The 23,102-nt window shown below is 31.3% G+C and overlaps 5 protein-coding genes across 5 annotated transcripts; 2 read left to right on the forward strand and 3 right to left on the reverse strand.

Moving 5' to 3' along the window:
- The first annotated feature begins 2,323 nt into the window (after positions 1–2,323).
- LOC124530817 (dnaJ homolog subfamily A member 2-like) lies at positions 2,324–4,652 on the forward strand. The gene is made up of 2 exons (XM_047105131.1): positions 2,324–2,491; positions 2,622–4,652. The coding sequence occupies exons 1-2, from the start codon at positions 2,423–2,425 to the stop codon at positions 3,765–3,767; spliced, it is 1,215 nt and encodes a 404-aa protein (XP_046961087.1). The 5' UTR covers positions 2,324–2,422; the 3' UTR covers positions 3,768–4,652.
- Positions 4,653–6,582: 1,930 nt separating this feature from the next.
- Positions 6,583–8,708, reverse strand: LOC124530818 (transcription termination factor, mitochondrial). The gene is made up of 6 exons (XM_047105132.1): positions 8,265–8,708; positions 8,017–8,195; positions 7,854–7,950; positions 7,620–7,773; positions 7,252–7,402; positions 6,583–7,180 (listed from the first exon to the last, which is right to left on the reverse strand). The coding sequence occupies exons 1-6, from the start codon at positions 8,461–8,463 to the stop codon at positions 6,956–6,958; spliced, it is 1,005 nt and encodes a 334-aa protein (XP_046961088.1). The 5' UTR covers positions 8,464–8,708; the 3' UTR covers positions 6,583–6,955.
- A 1,596-nt stretch (positions 8,709–10,304) lies between these two features.
- Positions 10,305–13,056, reverse strand: LOC124531390 (U2 small nuclear ribonucleoprotein auxiliary factor 35 kDa subunit-related protein 2). The gene is made up of 8 exons (XM_047105958.1): positions 12,985–13,056; positions 12,823–12,896; positions 12,493–12,698; positions 11,913–12,176; positions 11,570–11,746; positions 10,972–11,137; positions 10,782–10,884; positions 10,305–10,480 (listed from the first exon to the last, which is right to left on the reverse strand). Exons 1-8 carry the CDS (start codon positions 12,990–12,992, stop codon positions 10,321–10,323), a joined length of 1,158 nt encoding a protein of 385 aa, XP_046961914.1. The 5' UTR covers positions 12,993–13,056; the 3' UTR covers positions 10,305–10,320.
- Positions 13,057–13,531: 475 nt separating this feature from the next.
- Positions 13,532–15,124, forward strand: LOC124531462. The gene is made up of 4 exons (XM_047106052.1): positions 13,532–13,730; positions 13,858–14,055; positions 14,565–14,680; positions 14,768–15,124. Exons 1-4 carry the CDS (start codon positions 13,532–13,534, stop codon positions 14,918–14,920), a joined length of 666 nt encoding a protein of 221 aa, XP_046962008.1. The 3' UTR covers positions 14,921–15,124.
- A 321-nt stretch (positions 15,125–15,445) lies between these two features.
- Positions 15,446–22,594, reverse strand: LOC124530940 (uncharacterized protein C18orf63-like; the record flags this gene model as incomplete). Its single annotated transcript, XM_047105312.1, has 8 exons — positions 15,446–15,508; positions 15,605–15,706; positions 16,329–16,463; positions 17,690–17,786; positions 17,864–17,960; positions 22,016–22,193; positions 22,266–22,404; positions 22,500–22,594. Coding segments are annotated over 8 exons (906 nt in total), but the record flags the coding sequence as incomplete, so codon positions are not given.
- Positions 22,595–23,102: the final 508 nt, after the last annotated feature.

Genomic DNA, 23,102 nt, shown 5'->3' on the forward strand with positions numbered 1-23,102 from the left:
TGTTTAGAGTATTTTTTAAAGCAAAGTGTTAGGTAACCACACCTAGGTACATCATCATGATTCATGCGCAAGACTTGCCAACAGAAACCTCTTGGCACTATTTAACGTATTAGATAGAAGCTTACCTCTATCTAATACTTGTTCGCTTTTAATTAGATATTTTTTGTACCTCAATTGTTAGGTACATCATCAAGCAAAATTTCGAAAATTCGTCTCTCTCCGTCATTGTACAATCGGAATCCAATCTCTTATTTCTATTTGCAGAACATCTATTACATGCGTACCATTAATGTAAATGGGTGAGTTAAACCACTGGAGCATGACTGAAAGCATCAACATTAGATCCTGACCTATATTCAATAATGCAATCGAACTCTTGTTACTGCACCCAACATCGCACAATCCTAGGTCGTGTTTGGTCAATGTCGTTCACAATTTGTAACTATTTAAAACTGTTATTCAAGTAGATAAACACAAAAACGACTTAACGAAGTAACTATGATTAATAGATCGATATCATAGAAGTGGAACTATTACACATCTTCTGCAGTCTTTCGACTTGAGCATTCAACAGACTTCAGCTGACTAGCGTTAAAATGCTGCATAATTTTTCCCGATATTTCGATATAAGACGCTACTGTTTGCAATTCGGTTCTAGTCGAGCAGCAAACTTAACTAATGTTCGTGTTTTCTTTTAATTCATTAAATGCCAATGTTCCTTTTTTACATTTTTCTGTCCATTTCTTATAAAATTTGGTATTTTAAAGATTAGTCAAAGAGCACGCAATAATTGAAAAATCTTTGACGAAACTTCAAAACAAAATGAGCAAGCCCTATTACACGTCTGACATTATATACATACATATTGAGATTTTCGAAAATTAGATACAGCTACTCCGAAAACCGAGAAAGTCGAACTCTCTTCAACTTATCTAGAAGGGTATAGAATATTATCGATATCCATAACGACAAAATTCAATTTCGAGAACTATGAATATTGAAGGGGACATCGGGGTAAATCCCGACAAAATTGTTGCAATACCTACATTTCAACCAAAACCTTCAAATAGAATTAGAGTAATCCGAGAGACACAATGGCGGCGTAACGCGTGGGCGTTGTGCGTGGCCACCGCACACAACGCCCACGCCTCGCGGTGCAAAGGGCCTCGCGCCCGAAATTTGAAAAAGTATAACATTGCGATCAGATACCTGTAAAAAAAACAAGGGCCCCGCAAACTGTATCTTGCCCACATTAAGATTCGATCTTGCACCGCCACTGGAGAGACATAACACTTTTCGACCAATGCATCGTGGAAAATCGAAGTTAAACATCTAGGAGATACACTGAATAGTAAACTAAAGTTTTACCGTTCACAATAGAGCAGCGTTCGTACTAGAAGACTAAATGTTGTGTGGGCAGAGTAAAATGTTCCTTAGACATAAAACGACGTTAAAATAACCTTCATACCATCCTTTACATCTTAACTCGCAATAAAACTACCAAACTTAACCGGTTACAGATGATACAAATGACCTCTATAAAGACTTCTATGCCGATTCAATCACCAAACACCTTAATACAACCTCTACAACGTTATTTGAAAGAGTGCAAACACGACACAGCAATCCGATCACGGGACATACGTGCTCTTTCTCAGGGGGGACGTACAGACGCCATAATTGGAGCGCAAGAGGGTACAAATTTAAAGGTGGCATCTATGCAGTAATTACTCCCATTCTTGGTGACTTAAAAACAAGAAGGGCCACAACAGCCAAAACAGCATTAAAAAAAATTAAGTACAAAAAAACAATAATAAATTCCAAGTTTCGCCTTCTAGCACGCTAGAAGTTCAAGAATTATTGCTTAAAAAAATATGCAGTCGGCATATAAGTCAAAAGTATTTTTTGTTTTTATGACAACTAACTACAAAGAATAATAATAGTTCCATATCTAATTGCGACTAACCGCTAGGAATCGAGTTATTGTCCAATACACTTAAAGCTCTAAAAAATAATATAACTATTTTAAATATTATTTTATTTAAAAAATGGGAAATTAAACATACAATCAATTTCAACTATAAGTTAGAAAAAATATGTCGCATTTATTTTATAATACAGCTACCAGTAAGGCTACCAAAGGAATTATTGTTTAAAACTCTCTTTATATAGTGTAAAATTATGTAAAAGGAGTTTTTTATTAAAATAACATATATTTGTGGTAAAAATCAACATAAAAATACTTAAGCGTATAATATAACGCAAACATTAATTGCATCATCAAAGCATGCTTTATTTAAAAGTGCATGCTTAGCTTTAAAAATTATATAGTCTGTGGTAGATTATTTCTTTCTTTTCGTTTCGCATCAGCCATCAGCTGCGACGAAGTTACTCCCTTTTGTAATAATTAGTCTACATTAAAATGGCTGATAATAAATTGTATGAAATATTAGGTGTTTCAAGAACTGCAAGCGAATCTGAAATAAAACGAGTGAGTACTTCCTTTGTTACATAGGTTCTGATTTTGTATTGACAATATGAACTTCAGTCGCCTTTGTCAAGCGTGCTTGAATCATTCGATCAATGCTACTCAAATGTAAATTTATTTTTTACCATTTCAGAATTATCACAAACTCGCGAAAGAGTATCATCCAGATAAAAACCCGGCAGCTGGTGATAGATTTAAAGAAATAAGCTATGCCTATGAAGTTTTATCCGATCCGAAAAAACGACAAACCTATGATAAATTTGGGTTAAAAGGATTACAGGAGGGTGGCCAAGGTGGTGGCTTCCCGCCTGAAGATTTCTTAGGTCACTTTTTTAGTGACATATTTGGTATGGGGGGTGGCGGCAGGGGCAGAGGTCGGGCCCGTGGGGAAGATACCATACATCCATTGAAAGTATCTTTGGAAGATATGTATGTTGGTAAAACAGCAAAGTTACAATTAAGTAAAAATGTTATCTGTGGCCCATGCAAAGGAGTGGGTGGTAAGCCAGGATCAGTAGTGTGCTGTCGCGATTGTCATGGTCAAGGTATCAAAGTCTCTTACCAGCAGATAGGACCTAATATGACTCGCCAATTTCAAACCCGTTGTCCTACTTGCCAGGGACAAGGTGAAACAATAAATGATAAAGATAAGTGCCCCAAATGTAAGGGGAAAAAAGTGCTAAATGAGATCAAAATACTAGAAGTGCATGTAGAAAAAGGAATGAAGGAAAATCAAAAGATATTCTTTAGAGGCGAGGGAGATCAACAACCTGACACTCAACCTGGTGATGTTATCATAGTATTGCAGCAGAAATCCCATGATGTGTTCAAAAGAACTGGTGATGACTTATTAATGGAACGTGAAATTAGCCTGACTGAAGCATTATGTGGCTTTGAATTCGTTGTGAAACATTTAGACGGACGAGACCTTCTTGTTAGACATTTGCCAGGAGAAGTAATTAAACCAGGTGATTTGAAAGGTATACAGGGTGAGGGTATGCCTCAATACAAAAACCCCTTTGAAAAGGGGAACCTGTACATTAAGTTTGATGTTACTTTTCCTGAAAATAACTTTGCTTCTGAAGAACAACTCAAAAAAATCGAGAGTATATTGCCCCCCAGACCAGCTTTTGTTATGCCAACAGGTGAAGATGTTGAGGAGGTTAATATGATGGAGTACACAGCCAGTGAGAGAAGTCGTGGCCGTGAAGAAGCATATGCTAGTGATGACGATGAAAATATGCATGCAGGGCCTGGAGTACAGTGTGCTCACCAGTAGCTTAATAAATAAATCCAATGTTATGGATTTGTACTCAGACCTCACATTATGTAATTCGATTTAAACCTTTAGGTAGTTAATATTTACAAAAACATGTGACATTAAAATTTGCAGAATGCTAGATAATTATTTGAACATATTTTTAACTTGCAAACTCTGATAAATCCAAAATATAATATTCTTTTAGATTTTCATGTCATTGCAATAAACCGCCTTATTTATGTATTATAAAGATACTTTTTTAAATATTATTTTTACATTAATGTTGAGGATATGGTAAAATTATTAGTAATGTTTTCATTCAATGTGATTCATTCCATACCACAGGTGCATGTATCTGGATTGGTTAATATTATCATTTTAAAATAAATTGTTTTATTTGCTAAAGAAATTTTATTGTAATTAAGGAGGCACATGTAGCTTTTAAGTACTAGAGTTCATAACCAATAAACAAAATAATATTTCTTGCAATGCCAACAATATCATTGGGACATAGTTAATAAAATATATTATTGCCAATATTGTCAACTTTAGAAACTGATTCATATTAAAATGTGTTTTGACTCAAAAGTCATAGTGTTTACAAGGAAATTTTAGCTGATCATAAATGGTAACATATTCTGTAGTATGCACTTAGACAAGTAATAATTAAATATTAAAAGAGAGAATCTTAGAATTAAAAAGGTCTCTGAAATTCCAAACCCTGTGTTTATGTTTCACATCTAAAAGGTAAAACTGCAAGTAAAAAAATGTATTAAGATACTCCAAAAACTTTATTTTTGCACATATAGTTTGTATCTTTTTGGACTTTGTACATATATAAATATGTATAATAGTTGTAATATAGATTGGATGGAACTTATAATAAAACAAGCTAAAAAATAAGTCCCCTGTATCTATCTATCTAAAAACATTAACCCTTTTCATCTATATCAAACAAAAAGTAAATGATTTTTTAAATTATCAATAAGACAATACAATTCTGCATATGTAGACATTTAGTTATTTTGTTTGTTCTATCATATAATTTGCATATATATATAATGGAAATAAATTATTTTGAGCAAGTTAGCATATATAATTACAGGTTATGCTTCAAAATTAAATTATTTCTGTAAATCGAATTGATTCATTTACAAAATCGAATTAAACACATTAATTATCCGTCAACCCAAAATGCAGTAGAGAAATGTTTCATAATCGACAAAGTTACAAATTACACTTATTACAACAACTTTCCTTTTGGTCTATAATTTACAATTACTTTCCTTTTGGTTTTCATGAACAAAATGGACATATGTGAATGAGAAGGCATGTACTTCAATTTTAATTGCATTGATTGATGGAAAAGAGGACTTTCATAGCTTTATTAAAGAGGCAAGAATAACAGTTCCCGCTCAATTTTGGATCGTAACCCATACATTTTAGAAATAAATATGTTAGACATTCGCGCGAAAGTAGGTAGTTACAACATTTACAAGCTGCTACTTTTCTTCTAATACTTGAATGTAATAAACAAACAATGAGAACTTTATCTAGTTCTAGGTTACACAAATGTATATTCATAAAATTACGACGAAGTAGTTCAATCTAGATTCAATGGTCATTAAACAAATCGATAAAAGATCACGTGACTACAAATACTTATAGATTTTAAACAAACTGGCATCAGTTCAAGCAGTTACCTTGGATCAAGATTTATCCATAGACGTCATAAGCATAAAGGTTTACAACAAATTATCAATGACTGAGACAAAATTTCGAGGAATAGGTAGACATTTTATTGCTAAGATTATAAAACAAAAGGCCAATGGAACACAAATTATACTGAAGCTAAAGAAGTAAATGCTAGTTCGCCATAGTATGTGTACTGTGTAGTACTTCAAATTTTGTTAATACGTCAATCAATAATATTTAAAGTGACTTGATCAATTTTAATAATTAATGAAGACGCTTTGTTTCGCACTACCGAGAATTAGTTTTAGCTTTTGTTGCTTTAAAATAATTTTTCTAGTCCTTGATTTGGCTTTTGTTTTATATTCTGAATATTAATGTATTTTTTCGAACAAATCAATTTAGATTAGATTGTTGAGATTACGCAGTAGTATTTATTACATATTATTTATTGTACTTACTTTGCAATATAAAAGATAAAATTGGACATACATACGAATGATTAAAATCTGGGAAAGATCGAAAAGAATAAGACATTTTATTAAAGCACTTAGTAAGGTTTATTAAAATTATATATTAAAACAAACATAATAAGACGGGCAATGATGTTGTAGTAAACAGATATGTTATTAACGCACAAAAAGTGAAGACTAGAAAACGTCCTAATTGGGATGTTTTCTTTTAGTCGTTTTACGTAGTAATACGTTATAATACATCATAATTACGTAGTAATACGTTTTGCGTAATTAAAACATCTAGTTATCCCTTTTAATTATTGTTTTTATCAAGCTATCCTTTTTACTTTTAACGAAATGTAAAAATAAACTAAAATAAACGGTCCCGGCGCGGCACACTTTTTTTCTGTTGTTTAGTATGGATATAACGTATCTGTTTATTAGAATATCATTGAAGACGGGTATGAAATTATAATATTTTATTGTTCTACTAGAAAGATGACTCAATCGAACTACTAATAGCATTGTCTCGAATCAAATTTATAAAGATCTATATCGTGATAGATTCATTCTAGTTACACATCTATTTAGTTTTTTCTCACTCATTATTAAAACAAAACAATGACAATGCTCTGAAATTCGTGATGGTAACTATAATAGGATAATAGGTAAATTAAAGAAGAGAGGTTAGCACTAATTTAAGTTTATTTTAAATGTCAAATCAAATAAATATATCTCAATGGGTATGCTATAGTTATTTTCAAATAAAATAATTATTATATAACACTTTTTAAGGGTCCAGATACTGCTGCTATCATACAATCTTTTTTTCCTTTAAATTTCTAACATTGTCTAGGTAAGATTGGATAAAGTATGGATTTTAGATGTGAATATAACAAACCCAAAACATAGATGATGTTCCAGTTCTTCTGTTTATCTTTTGTCAATAGAGGGTGGGTAACAGAGTAAAGTTATTATTTTTACTTTACTTTAAACTATTCAATATACACAGCAAATTACATTAATATGAAACATATTCTTCATAAATTTACTTTTTATTTATTCAGTATCTTTCGAAATTGACTCAATGGATTCATAATATCTTTGAAAATCTCTTCTACTTCTACAAAGTATGTTTAAATTAATTTCAGTGAGACCTAGGCTCCTAAGCTTTTCTAATCTCAATTTAACAGTTTTTTGAGAAGCTGCAAATATTCTGGGTTTGTCCACAATTTCTTCAACATTAAAACCTTCTTCAATCAAAAAATCCAAAAAACTCTTTGCCTGCAAAGAAAATGAAATGATAGGAAAGTATTAAATAAAGATACTCATAGAAAAAGATTTTGATAAGATACCTTTGTGACTCTGATAGTTTTAAGGGCCGGTATTTTGACATACATATCTTCAATAATATCTGGAGTAGTATTTAGGCGGGTTGCAAGATACATTTTTGTTGATTTATTTTCTCCCAAAATGGTCTTAGTTTCTTGATTTATTTCAATAGATCTATGAACAATAATTACATAATTACTCTTTTATAACCATTAAATACAATAGTAATTAAATAATAATACTAAAAGTATAAATAATATATATTTTGATTAAAACCAAATCAATTTTTCAAATAATAAATTCATCTTTGAAATATATCACAGATTATTTGGCATTAGAATTAATCTACTAAAATTGTACATTAGGGTTCCTTCACTAGGAATATTCTGACCTGTTTAATATATCTTCAGAACAACGAACCATCCAGGGGTACAGGTTTTCAACACCTAAATTTCTTATTCGTAGAAGTCTTTCATATATGGTTTTATGATGATACTTAAGGACCCATAAATCACGTTTTATGCGATCCCCAGATACATTCATAGCTAGAAGACAAATATTGAATAATATACATAACACTGTTATACATAAATAAAATTTCCCACTAATTATACCTACCTCTTACCTAATAGTACATTTAAGGAACTCTCCAGCCAATCAAATGATAATTTGTATATAAAAGTTCTTTTTATGATTTGTTCACTCAATTTAGAGGGTGGGCACTAAAATAAATATTACTTTAAAATTAAATAAACCAAAAGTATTCCAGATATTTATTAAAGTTTTACCTTAATTCGTTGGGCAATATAATACAACCTGTTTTTACAAAAGCCATTCTCTTCATCATTTTTAGTTGTTTTGTAAATTTGATGTAATGTTTTCACGGGCAATTTGAAAAAGGGCATCGCATCTTTTTTTGATACAAAATTTAATTCCTTGATTATTCTTTCCTTAGATGCATCAACATCTGTCATATTGGATATAAATCAGTATATGTAAGCAAATTAAATAACAGCTATTTTATTACTCTACTTACCCGTTGTTTGAGTTTTAAATTCGTGGGTGCCTAAGCTTTTATTTGCTACAATAATTAAATGCAATGGAAAAGAAAATTTACTTTGTATTTCATGATTTTTATTGAAGTTGCTAATAGGGTAGGAAACAGAATATAAAGTCCGAGCAAAGGTATTACGATTTCTTAAAATTATAGATGAAATTAAATTTCTAATAGCCATTGTTTAGTTCTTCTAAATTGAATGAATATTTTTTTGCGGCATAACAAATAGAATAAGTTGTACCACGTCGTTTTTATATCCTAAATAATGTTTTATACAAAGCCTCCTTAAAATATTTACATAAATATTTATAGAACGTAGGTTGGTAAATTTTTAAATCTACGAAATTAACAATTTATTTTATTATCAACTTTGTCAAAGTGGACACTTGTCAACACTTGTCTGATTAGAAACAAAAGTATCCTATAACAGAGTATATTTAAGATGAATACACGCTTTTTTATCTATAAAAATATTTGATATTATTTGGAATAAATAGTTTCATTCAGAAATAAATAAAAATATTATTTAAAGTACCCATCAGATTATTTTGAAATTACAATCGATCACGATTACGTTACACCTAGAGAGTAAAGTTTGGCTCACACACACTTCCCTTTTAAACACTATTAAAATTGATATTACAGTCCAATGACAATTCATCCCATTTAAAATTTATTAATATTTATATATAATAATATTTCATAAATATTTTGAAGTCGTTATAGTATTTTCTTGTTTTCGGTAAGAAAGAAACATTCTACATGCATTACTTATTGTTGCGTTAAAAAATTGGTATGTGTATTTTTACGGAGGATTTTATTTTAGACAATTATTTCACATTATTTACATTACATAGAAGAACCTCTAAAGAAACACAAACTGTGACACCACAGTTAGACTTCTCGAGAAGTGAATTATAAAAAATTTTTGAGTTGTCCTTCCCCGGGAATTAAACTATCTCTACACAAAATTTCATCTAAATTGGGATTCTGTTAAAAGTAAATTGTATTAGCTTCTTAATAATGCTACAGTCTATTTGATATATAAAAATTACATAGAACTGGATTATTGTAAGGAAGTTTTGTTGTCTTTTGTTTATCAAAAGTCATAACATCTTAATGTTCACGTATAGTCTATTCCGATGGAAGTAGGAATAAAGATAAACCAATCGTAGATTTACGTACCTATTTCATGCTAATAACTTAGCTATATCGTGCACTACTAAGAGCTTATGATAAATATATTTTTAATTATAACACAACACTTGTTATACTTGACTACTTATTGTCATTTTACTTCCAAAATTTCGATAAGCGCTTCGTCGTTCAAAACACAATTTTTTCACAAATCCATATTGGATATCACAGATTCGCATAAATTTTCTGTCAAATATTGCTTTTGCTTATTTGGTTTTTTTCCTCTTATGGTCGGAATAAGAGCATAGGTGCATTACTATTGTCCACTAAAAGCAGTAATGCACAAACTTTATTTGTATGAATAAATAGCATAAAATTGTTGCGAGTCTATCAAAAACAATAGCCTGTAAATTTTCTACTGTTGGGCTAAAGCCTCCTCTCCCTTAGAAGAGAAAGTTTGGAACATCTTCCACCACGCTGTTCCAATGCGGGTTGATGGAATACACATGTGGCAGAATTTCTATAAGATGAGACACATGCAGGTTTCCTCACAATGTTTTCCTTCACCGCCAAACGCGAGATAAATTATAAACACAAATTAAGCACATGAATATTCAGTGGTGGAATATTTATAGAATTATTGTTACTGTGGTTTAATGAATTCACAAGTAAAACTCGAATCATTAACTGATCACGTCTTACTGTTAAAATATGATACAATTCCTAATTTAGATTTAAGGTAGGCATAAATAAAATGATATGTTCGATTATTATCGGATTTAAAAAACTAGCGGTGGCCAGCCCTTAGTTTTCGAATTTAAAATCTATGACTTTTATAACACCATTTTCAAACAAAGATTATTTAAAAAAAAAAGATTTTTTTAAATATTTTATTTCATCAATCTCTTTTTCGATGAGAACTCGATCGATGATATCGATGTCGACGATGTTTACTTTCAGAACTTCTTTTAGAATGTTTTTCCATTTCCTTATCGTTAGTTACGGGACGTTCTGGTGATTCGGACCATCTCCAAGATCGAGATGGTGTAGATCTGGGCCTGAAAATATCAAGGAAATTACTTGTTATTTATTTGTTATTATTAATTATTAATATTAATTCAGAGGACATAATGCTGTTTTACTTAACGAAACATCAATAACATTACATAGTAAAAGACTAACTTTAGTACACATAGATTCTTATTAATATAAACAAAAATATTTTATAACTAGTTTTCTCCTAAAACTATAAAATACATATTTGTAAATAAATTAAAGATAAGATTAGTTTTCATATTCTTCAAACTTATTACAAATATAATATTGTATTGATAAAATGTTATGACTATACAAGAATACCTTTCAGCATGTCGATTTTCTTCATGTAGTCTTACAGGATTTTTAAAAACATGTAAAAAATTACATGCTCTACCTTTTGGACACCTTTTACTTGACTGTAATCCTACAAACATTAAAATTTTAATTTTACAGGTAAAAACTGATTCATTATGTAGCCAGTTACTATCAATTATGTAACTTAGTAACATACCACATATGGCATAATTCCATGACAGAAGCTGGCAAAACTGTAGAGAAAGTTGCTTGCCTCCATACCACCGTGAATGTAAAGCACGATAAGCTTGAACTGCACTACGGATATCAGCATATTCTATATATGTATTACCACGAAGATGTTTTTCATAATTATTACACACCTACAAAAAAAAACTAAAACTAGAAAATAATATTAAAATTAAAATGTATTAAGTGAAAAAGAAAGTTATTTACTATCTTTAATTCATATGAAAGGTTCTATAACAATTATTAAAATATATTATTTTTTTTAAAGAAAAAAAATTAGAGTATTATTATTAATATTATGCATTGATACAGACCTTTTGATAAACCTCTCTTTGTATGTACTTTCAACAATAAAATCCGATACCTTCAATTTTTTTCACACCTATTTCATATAATGAATAATGAGTTAAGTTTGTTTTCATATACAGTAAATATTTTTTATTTTAATTCCAAATTACTAAAATAAACATAGATGTAAAATATTTCTTTCTCACATATTCTTCACATAGCTCGTATTTCTTTCAAAGGATACATGTGTTTTAAATTGAACTTATACTTGAACTAACCTTCAACTGCACAACTTTCCCAAATTTCTGGAATTCGGGTAAAATATCTAAAAAGAAATCTTTGAAGTCTTTGTATGTATCTGTATCTTCATATTCCAACATTATATCAGTGTCATACTCATTGTAATTAGCATTTTCTAATCCAAAATGTCCAAACATATTTGCAGCTAAAAGAATCTAAATAAAACAAACAAAAACACATTTAATAATTAAAAACAGATTCTTATGATTAACTTCTGTATGAATACTTTTTCACACATTAATTTTTCATTATATTAATTTTAATTACCAGGTACTAACAGGCTATAATATTAAAATATAGTAAATAACACAAGTAGCTTACTTTGCTTATACCAGGATACTTATGATTTCTTGAACATTCATCACCAAAACGGCAACATGCAGTTTTAGTAAAGAACGGACATGGTTCACAATTTGGTTTACTTTCATATAAAATCAATAGTTCCTGAGGAGGTTCCATCAAATCTCCATTTAAAAATTTCTCTAAATTGTTCATAAAAATCTCTTGTCTTTTTTTATTCTCCTCCTCAATTTGTTTTAATCGCTCCGCTTCTTTTTCTCTTCTTTGTTTTTCCATTTCCCATTCCTAAAATTTAAATAAAACATAAAAGCATATATTTAAGTTTGTGTTTGAGAACAGGGCTTTTATATAAGTCAACAGAATTCCATATAGTGTGATTTTTCCTTCACTATACGGGCTTCTGTCAGACGGTCAGTTCTAAAAAAAAGGTGGGTTTTTATACATTTCAAAATGTGTTAAAATAATTTGTTTTATAATTCTATGTCAAGAGTTTTAAAATAAAATATCCACAGATACTTTAGAAATAAAAACATAGTCAGCCCTTCCTTGAACTCTTGAAGTTGTCTTATTGTTTATTAATATTGTAAAAAGCCATACTAACTAATTTTAACTTAGCTTGCTGTTGAAGTTTCTTTTGAAGTAATGATTCATTTTTGATCTGTATTTTTTTCCATTCCTCTAATGCTACTAACTCGGCTTGTAACCATTTTTCATTTTCAATCTTATTTGATTTTTCGATTTGTTCAGCCTCAAGTATCTCCAATGCCTCTTGCTCTTTACACCAATTTTGATACTCAAGTGACGATTCTAAAAACAAGAGCATACTTATTGTACATTACTACATTTCGATAAATATAATAAAAATAACATAGCCACTAAATGGTACCATTCGAGTACTGATTTTGTTGGGTAGTTTTACATGAAAACTTACCTATTTCTTTAGCTTTGAGAGTTCGAATTCGTCTTCTTCTTTCTTTTTTAACCATATTGCGCCACTCCCTATGCCTAAAATATAAAATGATAAATAGATTAATGCTAAAATTTGTAACTTAATATTAATGACAATATATTATTTAAAGATAGTAGATATTACTTTCCCATCACATTACACAAGAATGATCTTTTCTAAGCTGTTCTTATTTTATGAAAAAAAATAATAATAAAATTCTATTAAACTATTTTTTAAATTGTCTTAAAATTTTAAACTCCAGAAACTTTGACATTGACAACATTTGAACATTATATAATGTTGCCCAATGATAAAGTTTTGGATTAATTCCGCTAACGATGAGATTTTTTTATTACTTGCCACTTCTGATTTCATTATTTTTGTCTTCCATCTCTTTCAGGGCCCTTCAAGAGGAATGGGCCATGGAATAAATTTTGTATACTCAGTGTACATTTTCTGTAAGAGAGTTGAATTAATGAGAATATAATGGACTGTATTCAGACATACGTATAGATATACTACCTACCACTTTATACATAGGTACTCTGTATACCATTTGTATGCATATTATTTACTGTTTTAATCATATTGGAGGTAGTTTTAAAATATGAAGCTAATTAGTTACTGCTTATAATTTTCGACTTATCATCTATATTTACTTCTTAAAATATTTTAATTTAATTTGTTATTCATGGATAGACATAAAGAAAAATTGAAAAGTAATATATTAAATAACAATGAAAGTGAAATAAAAGAATTATTAGAAAATGGATTCGATCCTAATTTTGAAAATGGTTGGCCCGTAAGACTAGCAGCTCGATGTGGACTTTTTTCCATTGTTAAATTATTCATTCAGTATGGGGCAAATCCACATTCATTAACTGAAGCTGGTAAAGACAATACATACTCGCAAATTTATGTTTTAAATGTGTTTCTTGTGTGAAATATGTGTGCCTGAGTCCAACTATCAATAAAAGCTACTTAAGTGTTAGATTTTTATTAATTGTTATATTACAGGTGCATCGACTTTGCAACTTGCAGTTTTTTCTGGACTACACTGGGACACCGATGAGTGGACATACTTACTGTCGTGCTGTGATTCATCTCAACTGGCTGACGGGGCTGCCGTTGCTATTATTTTTAACAATATAGCAGCTTTAAGAAAAATTCTATGCACTGGAAGATGTAACACAAATATACCAACTACTTTGACAGGTCTTGTCTTACTCTTTGATTTTTTATATAAACAATATTTTTTGAGCTGAGATGGATCAGTGGTTAGAACGCGTGCATCTTATTCGATGATTTCATTTCAAACAAAGGAATAACCACTGAATATTTATGTGCTTAATTAATGTTTGTCATTGAAAAAACCTGCATGTCTAATTTCATCAAAAAATTCTGGCACATGTGCATTCTACCAACCCGCAATGGAACAGCGTTGGTAGAATATTTTCCAAACCCACTCCTTAATGAGAGAGGAGGCCTTAGCCCAACTTTGGGAACAGGCTCTTACTTTACTTTTTACTTTAATATTTTGTGTAATAATTGCCTCAAATTAGCTAGAGTAGGAAAAATTTGCATATTACATATTGCATAGAGACTTCGTGTCGTAAGTATATATTATGTAGGCGTGTTATAAAAGTCTGACTTTTCGCCTTGTATTCGGTGAACGATTTGTCTTTTTTATAACATTAATAATACTTTTTTTTCTTTATTTTCAGGTAAAACCGTGGAGGACTTAGCAAAAGGGTATAAAATGCAATATATTTTAAACTTTCCAGTGGTTCAGAATAGCCTTCATGTGTCACCCCGACCATCTCCTCGTATGCCTAGATCGGTAAATAATTGCTTAAAAGCGATTTAATTTTTTTTATAACCGACAACAATATATTTAATTACTAATTACGATATATTTGTTCTTCAGGATGTTAGAAATTCAGAAATTCGACAACAAGGCAATAGAAATTTGTCACCTTCAGTTGCGCGTTTCTTTGATCTAACAGCCGGCCAGTCAGCTCTAAGTCCCCCTCATAGCCCATTAGGATCGATATTTCCATCGACAGCTCAACAACTGTGATACTGCATATTATATTAAAATTAAGACGTTTTATCGTTTATAAATTAACATAAGTACCTTTTATCACTAGCAAAATAATTTTAATTTTGACGAATATGTACGATTGTAATGTTAACAGCGATAATAAGAAAATAATATAGTACCTAACATGTTACGAAGCAATATGTATGACGTTATTTTTGATATAAGATTTGGTACTCTTGACACAATATTTTATTTTCACTTTTATTATGACGTATTTATCAATTTTATTGTTATAATGATTTTTCTACGATGACCCAAAAATATTTTTGAGAAAACGACTTAAAAAAAAATAAATATATTTAAAAATGAAGAACATGTGTAACAATATAATATGGCATGTTGTAATATAAGTATAAATTATATGTTAAAAGTTGACTTCTTTCATAAACAATTAATAAATGCTTTTTACCTTATTAATAATAATACATATTTCAAAGATGTGACTTGTTTTATTGTATGTAATTTAAAGTAATGTTTTAATATCAAATAAAAGAAAACTAATTAGTGTTGTGTTGGCGTGCAGAGACTTATTGTTTGAGTTTCTGGTAATTTACCATTTATTACCTATAAAGAAAAGATGGTCAGAATATTATCAAAGTTACAATAATATGAAGAAAAGCGTTTGTACGTTCATTCGTTGCTACTTACATTATCATAAGCGTTGTCATGATGATACGATTCATTTGTTATCTTTAGAGGAACCCCGAGAATGAACGGCATTTTAAGCTTAATGGTGCTAATAAACTTCGCTAATATTAAATTCTGAAAAAAATAGATTTGTCTTTGATGAATGAAATTATTGTTTTAAAAGATAGATTAAAAATAAATTAAGTAGTTTGTATAAAATGTCATTAAACAATTATAAGATAATTAACGCAAGAAAAAGCAAATTAATCGTAACTATATTACTTTCGTGCTAATTTGCATTTTTACTAATTAAATAATACATTCTGAAGTAGATAATTTAAATTATGCTTAAATGTGTGAATATCTATAAAGTTATTAGTTGTGACTATTGTAAGAAATATTGTATAAAACATATTAATATTAAAATTGTCTGTCTAAATGCAATTGTTTTTAAATATTGTTGCTTATCTTTATTCCTACTCCGAATGGAATAGGCTATAAGTATCGCATATAGCAACCGAACAAGATCAAGAACACAAAAGTAATAATTGTATAACTACTAATTACGATTCATTCCTTAATGATCGATAAGACACCTGCAAACTCCCTGGTGTCGTACTAAACCAGTCAAACCTTTGGATAATATCAGATATTTAGTAAAAAACAAATACTAGGGTACTTATCTCGATTGTGAAAACAAACGAAGTAACTATAATTTGTAGACAAGAAGACTAACAATAATAGAAAATAAACTAACTTCAGCATTTTTAGGTAACGGCGTGATGATAGGATAGCTTCTTAGAAGGCAAACCTCTGGGTATGTCAGTGGTTCGCCGCGCCAAAACCGAACTTTGTAGTATGAACATTCTTCATCGGGCAATCGATATCCATGCTAAGTGGAAATTGTTTATTTTATTCGAGTATCAATCTGCCGTGGTATATCTATAATGCCGTAATCTACCTAAATTCAATTATGAGCTATGAGCAAAAAACGCGGTAAAAATGTAAATCTATGTTACTTATCGATGATAAACCCGTTAAATTATTTCCAAAACTAATCAAGATATCAAAAAACCGCACATATATGCAGTGCCATAAATAACCTTTTCTGCGCCCTGTGCGAGCTTCTATAACTGCGCCCTATTTAATCAGACCCTTTGCCTATTTTACTGCCTCACTCACTAAAACTTAACCGCAGGTTCACTACTGCAAATGCGTTGCCCATTAACGATAAACACTAAACACAAATACGCTCGTGCGCTGTGATAAAAACGAGCGCGATGTATGTTTTTAATGATACTGGCATGTAAGTACGTTTGTATTGGAAACGAGTACTAGGGGCTCAGCCGAATCTTAGCAAGAGCCAAACCAAAAAACAATAGTCCTGCCCAGTCTGTCTATTCTTGCGCCCCGAGAGTCTACGCCCTGTGCCTGGGCACCGGTGGTACCGCCCTATTTACGCCAATGCATATACCTATGTCGATAATCGAGAATCTTTTTCTTATTAATATGTCATCAAATGTGGAAATCGATCTGATATCAGTTAACGGCATTATACGGTATTATAGATATCCTATGGGAGCAATGTAATTGTCACTTTTATATTATAAGTGAAGTGCGCACGTGGATCCGCCAGCACGAGGCGATTGTTCGTGCGATACTTGTGCGCGCCCGCTCACAGGCCGGACACGCACAAGTATTTCGAGTGCGTTAGTTTTTATGTGCGCAGCGGTTGCCGCTTTGCCGGAACGCACTCACTCAATGCGCAGACTTTGGATGGATTTTGAATATATGTACTTATTTCAAAAAAAAAATTACGACAAATTATACATACTTTAGTTTTCAAGTATACTTAGTCCCAGATTATTCTGACAGTACTATGAAAAAAACTTAAGGAACGAGCCCCCCTCCCCAAGTTGATAGTTATTTCTGTTTCATATATTTGTCTAAAAACCTCGCAGATTTTTAAGGACTTTTTTGCACATTAAATATTATACTTCTATAATTACTTCAGCTCATTCAATTCCTTTATTGTTTATGGTAGATTTAAAGTCATTGACTACAAAAATTTAAAATGCCCCGTAAACGTAATAATAGGTACATTATTTTCATTCTTACAATATTTTTCCAGTGTCGACGTATGTCTTTGTAACATCTAAAGTCTCCAGACTTTGGCAAGGACTCGCTGTGTTCTTCAATGATAGCCTTGTTTAAGCTTAAATAAAGATATAAAGTGAGATTAGATAATTATTATTAAAACGAACATAAATTATTTAAAATTAAATTGAATACCTCGGTAGTACTGTTATACTCTCCCCGGGAAGGTAGTTTTCTTTCGATTTTATTAGATGTATTTTAACTGGTTTTAATTCTAATATTGTGTGGTCATCTGTAACATGGATTCAATATGCAATTCAAAGGACTTGCGTTTCTTGTTATTGAATTAATATTGCAAGTCGATATGACTTGTAACAATTATAACGTGATTTTCCTAAATCTTGATCTGAGCATTGTTGCATAAAATAATAGTAATACTTACTAAGAAAACATATATAATGAAGCTAATATAATAATTTCTAAAATTTGTTTTTATATTAATTTAAAACTTTAGTTTACAGCTACCAATAAACCATTCCTACTTTAAAAATATTTAAATTGGTGTGTGTATAAGTTTTACAAAAAATGGTTTGGTTGAGTAATCTGTTAATGTGCCTCCTTGAATAACGAATACGATTAGTAGTTTGTATATTATTACAGACGTGTATATCTCATATTTATATATACGTACTGTTTCATGTAAAGGTATCAAGTTATACTATGAAACAAACTCATTAATAGCTGACTGGCGAGTTGTACATAACTCAAAGACATCAATATACCATGGACAATTACTTTTAACTATACGAAAGGAAGGCAATTAAACAACATATGGTAGCAAATTGAAAGGATATAATTTGTCAAAAGCTTGATTAATCTATGATATTCACGATGGATTTGAATATTAAACTATTATGGAATTTTGAAAATAAAATTAAAGTGGAAATTAATTGTTAAGTGTAATGTGCTATATTATAAATAAATAATATAGCACATTACACTTAAATTCCAATCAGGATTTCGGAGAGGTCATAGTACTACTACTGCCCTACTTAAAGTATGCGACGATATACGTTTTAACATGGACAACAGACATGTTAGTATCCTGGCATTATTGGACTTCAGTAATGCGTTCAATACGGTTGATTTAGATCTCCTGCTGGCAGTGCTTCGGTCGATTAATATATCTTCCGATGCATGTGAGTGGTTTCGTAGCTACCTGTTTGGTCGTCAGCAATGTGTACGGATTAATAATAAATTATCCAGCCTCCAATCTCTCTCATCTGGTGTTCCTCAAGGCAGTGTCCTCTCTCCACTTTTATTTTCAATTTTTATTAATACTGTATCCCATCTCCTCTCGTCTTCCTTTCATCTTTATGCTGACGACTTGCAGGTCTACGTTTCTGCTCCCTTAACAGGTATCGGAGGGGCTATTGAGAGGCTGAACCAGGAATTGCATAAAATTTGTACTTGGAGCAAGACGTGCGGGCTTCTTGTAAATCCAGATAAATCGCAGGTCATTATTATTGGCAGCTCCAAACTACTTACTAAAGTTGATTACGCCAACCTACCTGCGATCATCTTTAACAATACGCCTCTGTCACTTAGCAGTTCCGTTAAAAACCTTGGTCTTCTTATCGATAATACATTATCCTGGACTGTGCAAGTTGCTGAAGTCAGTAGAAAAGTTTTCGCCACATTTCATTTGTTAAAACGTTGGAAACACTTTCTGCCCATTAAGACTAAAATCACGTTATGTCAAACTCTTCTACTTCCTATTTTGGACTACGCAGATTGTTGTTACACAAACATTACTGAGGACCAACTCAATAAGCTAGAAAGGTTACAGAACGTTTGCATCAAATTCATCTTTGGTCTACGGAAATTTGATCACGTCTCCGAATATCGGTCGCAACTTAAGTGGCTTACTATTCGACATCGTCGCAACTTGCATATGTTATCCCTTCTTTACTCTATCCTCTACAATCCTCTTCTTCCCGCGTATTTGAAGGAACGGTTCTGTTTTGTGGGTACTGACGTCAGCTATCCACATGAACTGCGATCACGCTCTGACAACAAACTGTCACTGCCGGTCGCTCATACCCACTTCTATAGCGAATCCTTTACGATGACAGCTGCAAAGCTATGGAATACGCTCCCTGCCGAAATTCGTCAATCTGAGTCAATTTATATATTTAAAAATAGGTTACATAAGTATTATTTATCTATTCAATCTGCGTAAATACTATTTCCTATATTATCATACTATTAGTATTTATTTATTAAGTATTATATTTTATGTACGTAAGTTTTATTATTATTATTTTTTTTTTTTTTTAATTATATGTTTAGTATAACTTTCTGCTATATATATAATTTTATTTATATAATTATTTGGTATATATAATACATATGTATTTATTAAACTTATATATATGTATTTTGTTATATATTATTTGTATTATTTAAAAATTAATTTTTAGCTGTTTAAGAATAAAACATGCTTGTTTGCACCATCCCGTTTCCCACAGACAAATTCTTACTCTAAAGGGTTGTCTGTAAGAGATTGCTTTAAGCAATAAGACCGCCTTTGCACGCTTCTCTTTTTGTTATGTTCTTGTAATGTTATGTACACTGTATCTTTTGCTTTTTGTGTGCAATAAAGTATCTATAAATAAATAAAAAATAAATAAAAATAAATATATAATAGGTTGGGGAAAAAGTTTCTTCATATTTTATATGAAAATTCAAAAAGTTTTTTTTATAGTTTATTTACATTTGACTAAAGTATGTAGGTGCCATTTTGTTCCATAACTTTTTGCCATCTTGTTGGTAGTGACATGATCCCATTGCTGTAAAAATTTTGGGGCTTCTGATCGAAAAACTGCGACAAGTGGTTTTGGCAGTCCTCTCGTGATGTTAACCTGACACTGCCTAAGGAATTCTGCAGAGACCGAAACAGATGAAAATCAGAAGGTGCAAGGTCAGGACTATACGGCGGATGGATTAATACCTCCCAGCCAAACTCTCGTAATTTTTGTTGAGTGGCTAAAGATGTGTGAGGTCTAGCGTTGTCATGGTGAAAAACCACACCCCTTCTGTTGATCAATTCTGGCTGCTTTCTCTCAATTTCTTGCTTCAATCTCATCAATTGTTCGCAATACAGTTCTGAATCGATGTTCCTGCCGGGCGGTAACAGCTCATAATGAATGATGCCCTTCCAATCCCACCATACACACAGCATTACCTTGTTGCGAGTTAATCCGGGTTTTGCCACAGTCTGTGAAGCTTGACCGGCCTTTGACCACGATCTTTTTCGCACGTTCTTGTCGTATGTGATCCACTTTTCATCACCAGTTATCAGCTTCTTCAAAAATGGTTCGGTTTCATTACGTCGTAATAAAGAATCACAAATGAGTACACGGTTCATTAGGTTTCTTTCAGTGAGTTCATGAGGCACCCATATATCGAGCTTTTTTGTGTACCCAGCTTTATTCAAATGAGTCAAAACCGTTTTGTGGTCAATTGCCAGTTCTTCAGCTACATCGTAACTACTAATATGCCGATCTTGCTCCACTTTTTCAAAAATGGCATCAATTTTGTCCGTAACAGGGCGACCAGAGCGAGATGCATCTTTGATATCAAAACTTCCGGCTTGAAAACGCTTAAACCAAACTTGCGCTACTCTCACAGATACTGCATTAGGTCCATAAACATCACAATTTTTTTTCGCGGCTTGAGTTGCATTTTTACCTTTTTTATAGTAAAATTTTAAAATGTATCGAATTTCTTCTTTAGATTCACTCATTTTAACAACAACAAAAACAAATGAAAATCACACAAATTGCTAATTTGAATTTGGAAGTGCCTTCTTTAAAATTAAAACTTTTTAATGATACCAAAACCAGCCAGATACAAATGGTATAGCCAAAGAGATTTTATTATAAGTTCATACATACTATATGCGAAAAGACTTTTTCCCCAACCTAATATTAATCAAAAACTCTTAGTAGTGCACGGTATAGCTGAGTCTGTAAGCTAACTCAGGTGCTTTTTATCTTTTTTTTTCCTACTTCCACTTGAGTAGGCTATAGTTAGTTGTCAGGCGTCACGGTAGCATGCGTAAGCGATCCCGTGGCGCCCGCCGAAAGACGGAGAGGGTACCGCTGGTTTTTTAGTGGGTAAACCCGGTGTGCTTGGGCGCACTCGGCGTTCAGGGCTCCGGGGAGTCCCACACCCCCCCACTTTCCATCACGTGGGGGATCAGCGCGTAAAGCGTTTTTCCAGAGTAATATAAAAAAAAAAAAAAACGCTATAGTTAGTTGTTAACAATTTGTAAGAACGTACCATTTACATATAGTTTCAATTTTATACCATCTTGAGGACCAAAAATTTTTAAAAAATCTCGGTCATTAATAAAATAATTTGGACCTATGTAATTCCAAACGGGTGCAATTTTAGCTGACATTGTATAAAGGAAGCACATTGAATAAACATCAGATGTTACTTGTCGTATGCCGCCGTCCTTAAATGTTGTATTAATATGAGTTACCAATAAAATAAGAATAATTTATACAACAATAGTAGAATGACTCACTTGAATCAAAGAATATTTTAAAAATAGTGAATTTAACCGGTCATAATCATCACCTATTTTATTAAAAATAAGATGAATTTGCTTGACATCATTTTTATCGGGACAAGATAATATAGAAGAAGCTGAAAATATAATCATCCTGAAAAATCACATTTCATCTTTAATGCATGCTACTATATAAATTTAATGGAGTATAATTGCATACTTACATAAGATAATTAAGATTTGCCTTACCTGCATTTAAGTATCTTCCAATGGTAATTTGATGGCGCAGAACGATCGTGTTTATCTTTTACGTTTGCTATAGCCTTTATGTAACATAAGTTATTAAAATTTTCATTTAAGATTTTATAAGTATAATAACTAGACATTTTAATAAAAACGAACGAACTAAATATCTATTTTCCCGCCAGTTAAAATAATAAGCTGTTTAATTTTTTTTTAATATAATTTGGCCTATTGTATTTAAATATAGAGCCTATATTATAAATTTTTGAGTCTCTCTCAGACATGTTTTAGGATTCGTGTGTAGTATAACCCGGTTTTTATGAATTTACACCAGCGAAGAAAAAAGCTGTGATATTTCTGGTATCACGGTATAATCGTTGAACAAAAATCGTAAGCGACATGAAGTTCTTGGCGCTTACGCTGTAATAATATCTCTCTATAAGCTTTAATAGTATGATTACATGACATACTGAAGATTTATAACGGCAGTCTCGCGTCAGTTCAATCCGAGAAAACAAGTGCATGTAACATGCATGCATGACGAATATATTAGGTCATATGATATTACAAGTCATTATGTTTGTGTAAAGATCATATTTACATAAGAAA

Source organism: Vanessa cardui, chromosome 7 (assembly GCF_905220365.1).
Source record: "Vanessa cardui chromosome 7, ilVanCard2.1, whole genome shotgun sequence".
NCBI lineage: Eukaryota > Metazoa > Arthropoda > Insecta > Lepidoptera > Nymphalidae > Vanessa > Vanessa cardui.